General features: G+C 37.3%; 1 protein-coding gene across 13 annotated transcripts in view; it reads right to left on the bottom strand.

The window, feature by feature from the left end:
• The window catches only part of FUT8 (fucosyltransferase 8 (alpha (1,6) fucosyltransferase)), a 334,040-nt gene that overhangs the window by 19,651 nt on the left and 304,393 nt on the right, over window positions 1-9,996 (bottom strand). For all 13 annotated transcript variants that reach the window (XM_010846753.1, XM_010846746.1, XM_010846750.1 and 10 more), the window contains 2 exons: window positions 7,163-7,409; window positions 2,181-2,357 (listed from right to left, as the gene is read on the bottom strand). In XM_010846753.1, the coding sequence (XP_010845055.1) occupies window positions 2,181-2,357; window positions 7,163-7,409 (424 nt within the window). The remainder of the gene's footprint in view (window positions 1-2,180; window positions 2,358-7,162; window positions 7,410-9,996) is intronic.

The raw sequence follows: 9,996 nt of genomic DNA on the forward strand, positions 1-9,996 counted from the left end.
CTACTGAAAAAAAAAAAAAGACTGACAATGGCTTTTTTTTTTAGCAACCTGTGAAAAGGGATCTATTGCTATATTAAGAAAAAGAAGAGTTCAAATCATATAGAATATGATCAACCATTAAAATGTATAACTATATAAATATCTGAAATATGTTGATATTTAAATAGTTGTTACCACTGAGTAATGAGATTATGAATAAAATTTTTTCCTTATTTGTATACTCATCAACTCCATATTTTCTAATGAGCATGAACTACTTTGTTAATCAAGGGGAAAACTTATGATGTATTCAAGAACAAGTAAAAGAGTAAATAAAGTAATATTTTAATGTTTTTTTCCACTAAGGTACAAATTCAGTCAGGTATTTTAAAATGAAGGACTACGATGAACTATTTCTCTTTGTTTCTAATAGATCTGCATATCAAACTGGAATAGTATCTGTGGAACTTTTTTCTTGTTTTGTGTCCAAATCTTCATTTAATCCCTAACTCTTATATAAGAATTATAAGTATAATACATAACTTGGCTTCTATTTGGCTGATGAATTTCTTGGCCTTTTGGTTTGTATGTGTGTATATGTGAGAGAGAGAGAGAGAGAGAGTGTGTGTCTGTGTGTATAATCCATAGAGGGAGCCTTAAAGAAAAAGCAGTTTATATCAGGTAATTTGCATTCTTATAAGGTAGAAATAGGGTTTAAAGGATTATCCAGTGATTTGGATAAATACTTGCATTATAGTATTCATTCCAGATTTGTTTTTCTTCCCAACATTTGTTTTTGTTTGTGACATAAAAAGGATTGAGAAATTAATTAAAAGTCAAATAGGTCAAATGACTGACTGCTAATAAAATGTTTTCAAACTGAGTGGACTGAAATGAACATAACTCAGTACCTACTGAACACTTACTAGAACTAGGTATAGTTTCAAAGTGCTTATAATGTGAGGGAACCAGAAATAAGCAAGTGCTAAATATTAAGATAAATGCACTTAGGGGAGGAACATTTAGTCAAGGGTTCAGGGATGATTTCTGGACTAGATGGTATTACTGAATTGCAAGGAAACCAAACCAGTCAATCTTAAAGGAAATCAACCTTGATTATTCATTGGAAGGACTGATGCTGAAGCTGAAGGTCCAATACTTTGGCCACCTGATGCAAAGAGCCAACTCATTGGAAAAGACCTTCATGCTAGGAAACATTGAGGGTAGGAGGAGAAGGGGATGACAGAGGATGAGACAGCTGGATGGTATCACCAACTCAATGGGCATGAATCTGAGCAAACTCTGGGAGACAGCGAAGGATGGGGAAGCCTGGCGTGCTGCAGTCCACAGGGTCACAAAGAGTTGGACACGACTCAGTGACTGACCAACAACAAAAGCACTACTCACGCTGTCCATTCCCCTACGAGGAATTCCTTGAGAGCAGAGAGTGTCTCGTGTATCATGGACCCCCCAGCACCTAGCACAGTGCCTGAAATATAGGGGGTGGGCTCAGTAACAATGGTGTTGCTCAGTACAAGCTAGCAGTCCTTATTCTTTCACCGATCAAACTCCTCTTTTGATTCTCTGTCTTTTAAAAAAATATAATCTCCAAATTCCAGAAGTTTTTACAAGGTGAAAACCTGTATCTTACACATGGTTTCAGCTGCCTTCGTTTCTTAGTGAAGACTGTAAGAGCAAAAGGACAAGTACATTGTGTGTTTCATATTTAACAGTCTTGTGAACTGATTAGTGTTATGGACTGCATGTTTGTGTACCCTCAGAATTCATATGTGTAAGCCCTAACTCCCAGTGTGATAATATTTGGAAATGGGGCCTTTGGGAAATCCTTAGTGTGGAGCCCTCATGATGGAATGAGCGTCCTTACAAGAGACACCAGAAAGCTTGCCCTCTGCCTTCCAAGCACACAAAGGTCGTGAGAGTATATGATGAGATGCCTGCTGCCTAGAAGTCAAGAGAAGGGGTTGCAGAATGAAGTCTACACCTTGCTGGCACCACAAATATGCTTTGACCGCTTTGACCATAACCACAGTTGCATGAGCACACAGTTGTTTGAATTTAAAACCCCCAATAATCAGTAATAACATTCAATGTAACAAGAATCACCAGTCGTGGGAAATTAAGGATTCATTTTGACTGAAAATAGATGGTCCGCTGTAGAATCATTAGTTTATCTAACTTACTTTGTTTTTGCCTCCTTTAATAAAGAAGGGTCATCTGTGGCCAAATAAACTCTTTTTTTATCCACTTGCATTCTGCGAGCAAGAAGCTGAAAATGTTCTTCAACATGCACCATGTATTCCTCAATGGGATGGAAGGCTGCTTCTGTTCCCACTTTGTCTGTGCGTCTGACGTGGACTCTGCAGGGACAGAGAGATAAAGTCAGATTCCGCTGAAAATGCTCTGATCCACAGAGTACTTTTAGGGTATTCAGCTTTATACCTCTATTCATGGTGGCATTATGGACATTTCCATTTCTTTTTTTAAAAAAAATTTATTTATTTTAATTGGAGGATAACTGCTTTACAATATTGTGATGGTTTTTGCCATACATCAACATAAATTGGCCCTTCTCTCACATCCCTTCCCACCCTGTCCCTCCAGGTTGTCAAAGAGCACCAGCTTTGGGTGCCCTGCATCATACATCAAACTTGCACAGGCTATGTTTTACACCTGGTAATGAATATGTTTCAATGCTATTCTTTCAAATCATCCCACCCTCTCCTCCCACTGAGTCCAAAAGTCTGTTCTTCATGTCTGTGTCTCCTTTGCTGCCCTGCACGTAGGATCATCAGTACCGTCTTTCTTCCAAATATATGTGTTAATATACAGTATTTATCTGACTTATTTTACTCATATAGTAGGCTCTAGGTTCATCCACCTCATGAGAACTGACTCAAATGTGTTGCTTTTTATAGCTGAGTAATATTCCACTGTGTATATATACCACAACTTATTCTGTGGATGGACATCGAGGTTGCTCCCATGTCCTAGCTCTTGAAAATAGTGCTGCAGTGAACATGGGTATGTGTGTCTTTTTCAATTCTGGTTTCCCCATTTATGTACATTTAAACCAATTTTTCTTTCATTTTCAACATTAGAAAAAATAAAACCAATATTAAAAAATTCAAACACATGTATTCGAAATATATTTGCATATTAATACAAGGGGGATTAGAAAATAAGTCTTTGAAAAATGCTTTAAAGAGAAAGTAATCGGCCAATCAGAAGTAAATGGGAGATTCTAGAGTTAGACTGTATATAAGGCAGCAAATACCAACCAAAAACCTAGAAGTCATTTTAAATATTTTTGACAATAAAGGATGTCAAGACTCACAGTTATTATTATAGAACATTAAATATATCATTTGTAATGTTTTGATGCCAAGTTTTCTTTTTCTTCATTTTATCCTGTATTATCACTGTAACAGCAGCTTGTAGAGTTTAAAGCTAAGTTACACACAGACCTGCAAGGATAGTCGCTATAGCACAATCAAGGCAAGGCAAATTTTTTAAGAGTTCTTACTATTTTAAGTTCATGGAACCATTCCTTTTTTTGTTGTAGGTATAATGAATTTCCTTTCTCTGCTGTTTTACCCTACCAAATACAAGCAGAGACTAATCTCATCTGTCCTATTTAAGAAAAGCTCAAAAACTGTGAAATTGTAGAACTGGGGACACAAGAGTTACACTATCTCGCACTGAATAAGGCCTCAACTTTCAACAGTATTTTAATGAAATTAAGAATAACAGTAATCATAGTTGGTTTTCATAAGTTAAAACACTCCTTACATTTGCCCTTTCTACAACCCCTCTCTTCCCAAGTTACTAAACCACTGCTCATAAAAGAAAAGAACAAGGTAGATTTGTTTCCTTTTAGGTCATAATATATGAGCAAGTCTTAAGTCAAGCCTGGGCTTCCCTGGTGGCTCAGATGGTAAAGGATCTGCCTGCAATGCAGGAGATCCAGGTTCGATCCCTGGGTTGGAAGATCCCCTGGAGAAGAGAATGGCATCCCACTCCAGTATTCTTGCCTGGAGAATTCCATGGACAGAGGAGCCTGGCGGGCTATAGTCCATAAGGTCACAAAGAGTCAGACATGACTGAGCGACTAACACTTTCACATTAAGTCAAGCCTGCTGCTGCTGCTGCTAAGTCGCTTCAGTTGTGTCCGACTCTGTGCGACCCCATAGACGGCAGCCTATGAGGCTGCCATTTATTATGAATCTGGAGTGAGGATTCAGTTTCATTGGAGTTACTCTGTCATCTTCACGGCTATTCTTTCCTTTGCATTTCAGATGATAGTCCAGATGTGAATACTAGCATATGAGCACCTATTGTATCACATCTTTTCCTTTTCACAATCTTCTTAGTCACTGGTTCTCTCAGGAAATTTGGAATTGCTCATTGTGCTCCGGAGATGAAATGGGACAGAAAGAACAATTCCACTGAATTTCAATGAGAAGTTTCATAAGAAGAAACACTACTTGAAATTCTGATTTTTACCATGCATTTGTTTTAGTACCATTTAGAACAGGGGTCCAGAGAAGGCGATGGCACCCCACTCCAGGACTCTTGCCTGGAAAACCCCAAGACGGAGGAGCCTGGTGGGCTGCAGTCCATGGGGTCGCGAAGAGTCGGACACGACGGAGCGACTTCCCTTTCACTTTTCACTTTCATGCATTGGAGAAGGCAATGGCAACCCACTCCAGTGTTCTTCCCTGGAGAATCCCAGGGACGGCGGAGCCTGGTGGGCTGCCGTCTATGGGGTCGCACAGAGTCGGACACGACTGAAGCGACTTAGCAGCAGCAGCAGCAGAATAGGGGTCAGTAACTTATATACATATGAAGATGAAGGCACAAGTGGAAAAATGGGAAAGGAGATCTATAACAAAAAGGAACAATCAAAGGAAGAGGAGCAGAGTACTACTAAGCAATTCTCTCAGTTCTCCAAGTATTCCTAAAACTAGGCCTGGACCAATAATTTCAGAGGACCTTAAATGGAATTTCATGAAAGAATTAGAATGTTAGATCTGTGAAGGATATAGAATGTATCTCTTTCATCTAACAGTTAAAGAAACTGATGCCTCTGAAGACATTTCAGGAAACAAAATGACAACATAAGGCAAAAAGGAATGTTGGTTTCTTTCACTGCATTTCAGCCCAGTCTTGTAAAGTAAAAGTTACTTGTGTGCCTGATTTTCATTATCACAGCTCCTCGAGGGCAAGGAATCTGATTTTATTTATTCCCAGTTCCACCAAACACAACAAATGAATGAATGAATGAATGATGGGTAGACACAAAAGTCTATTATTGTGTTAATAGATACCTATTATCTAACCCAGTGCTTTTTTTTTTTTTTTAATACACAAAGAGTGACAATTAACGAAGGCCGAGGATAACCAAGTAAGTTGTCCAATGTCACATAACTTGCTAAGTTGTAGAAACTAGTCTGGACTCCTAGATTCTTGAATTCTAGTGCACCCCTCTTTCAGACAACACACTACCTCAGTGTGCAAATAACTTAGTTGTCTGCAGAACTTCAAGTTCCTGTATTTGGTCAGTTCTCAATGTGGGGGATGCTCCATGAAAACTTAATAAAGTTATCTTTCTGCTATGTAAAACTACAGGTTATCCAAACAAAGTTAAGAAGCTTTAGGTCCTGGTTTTGCCTTTATAAACTCTGGAACTGTGGGAAGAGATTTTCTGTAAAATGGTCATCTCTGCCTACTTTACTGGACTGTGTTACAGGATCACTGAGATAATGCAGTTGAAGTTATTGTGGTAATGTAACTACTATCCTGCATCCTTCTCCACCTTGAAAATTCTGTTCTAACACTGTGGTTCTGAAGGCTTTCTTGGTCCAGAAAGTTCATTTCCCCTTCCCTGACTTCTCATAAGACTTTTATGCTTTTCCTCAGGGCATTAATCACATTCTCCCAGTATAATGTTAGTTGTTAAGTCTCTTTTCCCATGGACTGTAATGAGTTGAAAGGAGTCATTTAAAAAAAATTAATCTTGGTCCCCCACAGTAGCAGGTATTCAATAAATGTTCTGCAGATAAGTGAATGAATCAACACATGTATTAATATTAATCAATAGCTGACTTTATTACAAACAATAGAAGCTGCAGAATGCCACAGTCTAGCCTACAAATCTATTTTCAGGAATTACTTAAGCATCAGTCTCTGAAAGGTAATAACATTTTACAGTGTATTTTCTCCTTACAGAACCAAAATCCTTTTTTCATTCTTATATTATCACATCATCATTTTTAGGGGAGGTATTACCTTTCCTATTTTACAAATGGAAAAAAAATCAAAGCTCAATAATGCTATTATTAAGTAACTTGACCCAGAATTAGGGAACAGGCAGGAGTATTACCAAGGTCACTTAACTCATATTCTTTCCTTTAGGCAAAGAACATTTCCTGTGGTGTGAAATCTGGCATCAGGATACAGAAAAACTCATTCATAACTTTTTATGTATGGGTATAGGACAGAGCACATGCTTGTGAGCAAAGGTGTTCTTTTGGACTTTTTTTGCTTCCAAGATTTCCTGATACATTTCCTTTAACATAAGCATGAGACTGAATACATATATAAACAGTAATTACTAAGTGGGCTAAGAGACAACTTTAAATAACAATTTCAACATTATCTTACGTTACAAATGAAATCTTTGTTCTCAAAATGGGTTCCAAAACAAAAAAGAAAACAGAACATCAAAAATGCAAAATAATCACCAGTGGCAATGAAAGAAACCTAAGAATAAGGCGTAAAAAGAAAAGCTATAAATGTGAGGGCCCCATCTCATGGCCCTCTTAGAGTAAGATAGGAAGCATGTATAGTATCTAAAATATTCCCAATAAAATAAAATTTTGCTTGTTTCCCCAGGAGAGACAGCTAATTCAGAAATATGTTTTAATATATTTGCTGAATGAATAAATGAACAGATTATTAAGTGACTAAATGATGATGACTCAGCTGTTCTAAGTGAACAAAGGAAGAATGATCTCCCTGTGGCCTAAGGTGAACACTGGAACCTCTTTTTGGGGTGTGGCTATGAGAATTATACTAAACCTTGTAACATTCATACTGTACTCTAAAGTTATGTACCCCTGTTACTACATATCACTTTGGGAGAAACAAATCATATTCTTACCCAATAACTGGATGTTTGAAGCCTAGCTTCTTGGTGGCCTCTTCTATTTCCTTTTCTAGCCAAGGCTGCGGGCGGATCAAGTATTTGACAAACTGGGACACCCACCACACTGCAGGATCACCATGGACTCGTACAAGCCGATCTGCAAGGTCTTCTGGTACAGCCAGGGGTAGATATGGAGGACGAGGATGAAGACTGTCCACAATGGGGAGCTCGACTACCTGTACATTTTTGTCCTTTATTTCACCTGAGGGAATACCAAAGCATATCATCACATTGTATTGTGTGTACAACTACCATTTGACAAGAACTCACTCTGGGTACTTTTACTGGCGCAGAAACTCTAAAGTATTACAATTTTCATTTTATAGAGGAAGTTAAGTAACTTGCCCTCGGTACCAGAGTAAAAGTGACAGAGCCGAATTTCACATTCAGGTTGGTCTGCCTCTCAAGTGTGTGGCCTTTTCTTTACTACCATAATGGGCTGCCATATCAATACCTCATAACCCAGATAAAGATGGTTTCCAGCACTTCAAGCAGCTAATCAGAGAATAACCATATTGTCAGTGGACACGTTCCCCTAGGCAAAGTCCTGTTTTTCATAACTGTTTTTCTTTTTAAAATTTGTATTGCAAAAAAAAATATTTGTATTGCAGTACCACTGACTTACAATGTTGTGCTACTTTCTGCTGTATGGAGAAGGACAAATATCAAAGGATAGCGCTTACATGTGGAATCTATGATTGTTTGTTTTGAATTAGACAAAGAGTTCTCAAAACTTCCAGCATGTCATGATAGCAAATGGCTCTTGCATACTTTTATGACAGAGCACAATGACTCTGGAGATATCTAAAGATTACAATTTTAAGACAAGTATCTCTTTTAAAGAAACAAAATAAGATAGTTCCAAAATCTTTTTTTTGCCTGGCCAAAATTAGACCTATTATATTTTCAATGATGACCATAATAGAATCTGTGTTTATTGTATACCTGAATAATTTTAATTTCAAGTTAGAAAAGAGATAGATAATTGCTGTAAATTATGATTAGTTTTGAAATTCAACTTCTATGTACCATTAATGTTACTGCTGTTCTATCAACTTTATAATACATTGAGAACAAACCAAGATGTTATAATCAGCATCCTCAGAGTTTATGTCACATTTTAAAGACCACATAGTATTAATAATAACTAGAAAACACAAACATACTAGGCAGAAAGATTTCACAAATATAAAATATACTGACTTAAATCTTAAGTAACAAAATATATTAACCTAAACATACAAAATAACTCCAGTTAAGATGTTGTCATTGGGCATAATAAATTAGAATCACAGTTAATCACTGGGCCATTAAAGAAAGAATGTATTTGTAGTAAGCACACCTAGAATATGTTTGAAATATATTCACCAAAATGAAACACAGTCCTTAAATTTTGTTTTTCTATACATGGAAAAAGTGTTTTAAAATAAATTACATGATCTGGGTATGTCACTCAAACCAACTGTATGGTTATTAGAAAGTCAGTTGTAAAACTAAGGATTAGAAACATCTGGTTAATATTTTCACTGATATATAAAACTCATTTCAGGAGTCTTAGAACAAAACCCTTGACACATAATATATGTTAAGTGAATAAATTAGAATAAACAAATTTACCACCAGTATTGGAGTTCACCTTGTATGCCAGTTAAGAAAGAGCTGGGCACCTTTATCAGATGAGAAACTGTAATTAAGAGTGTTTAGGGAAACAGTGAGCTGTATTTTAAATTAAGCTCTAATATCTCCCTAAGGCAAGGAAAATTAGGGTGCTTTCCCCAGTGTGGAGATGATAAGTAGTATATGTATGAGAAACAAAAAAAAAAACTAAGGTAAAAAGCTAGCCTTTTCTTATAAAAAACAAAGAGAAAAAAGAAGGAAAACCCTAGCTTCTCCTATATGACCATAAACAAAAGCAAAATTAGTACAGCTACTTTCTTTTTGTAATTTCTTCCTGAAAAGGTTATGCTAAATTTCCCATGTAATTAGCTCCAAACTTCACTCAAGAGAAAGTATTACCTTCTATAAATAATTGTCCCAAGGCCTTAATTTCCGTATAGCTAGCTCTATTGACAATTTCATTTCAGAAATGAAAACTATGCTTGCACCTTCAAGACAAAGAACTCAGTATATTTGTATTGACTTATTTATTCATTCACTTGTTCAAATATTTACTGAATACTACACCAAGCCGCTTGATGAAAGTGAAAGGGGAGAGTGAAAAAGTTGGCTTAAAGCTCAACATACAGAAAATGAAGATCATGGCATCCGGTCCCATCACTTCATGGGAAATAGATGGGGAAACAGTGGAAACAGTGTCAGACTTTATTTTTATGGGCTCCAAAATCACTGCAGATAGTGACTGCAGCCATGAAATTAAAAGACGCTCACTCCTTGGAAGGAAAGTTATGACCAACCTAGATAGCATATTCAAAAGCAGAGACATTACTTTGCCAACAAAGGTCCATCTAGTCAAGGCTATGGTTTTTCCAGTGGTCATGTATGGATGTGAGAGTTGGACTGTGAAGAAGGCTGAGCGCCGAAGAATTGATGCTTTTGAACTGTGGTGTTGGAGAAGACTCTTGAGAGTCCCTTGGACTGCAAGGAGATCCAACCAGTTCATTCTGAAGGAGATCAGCCCTGGGGTTTCTTTGGAAGGAATGATGCTAAAGCTGAAACTCCAGTACTTTGGCCACCTCATGTGAAGAGTTGACTCATTGGAAAAGACTCTGATGCTGGGAGGGATTGGGGGCAGGAGGAGAAGGAGACGACAGAGGATGAGATGGCTGGAT

This window comes from Bison bison, unplaced genomic scaffold (genome assembly GCF_000754665.1).
Source record: "Bison bison bison isolate TAMUID 2011002044 unplaced genomic scaffold, Bison_UMD1.0 scf7180017864239, whole genome shotgun sequence".
In the NCBI taxonomy this organism is placed as follows: Eukaryota; Metazoa; Chordata; class Mammalia; order Artiodactyla; family Bovidae; genus Bison; species Bison bison.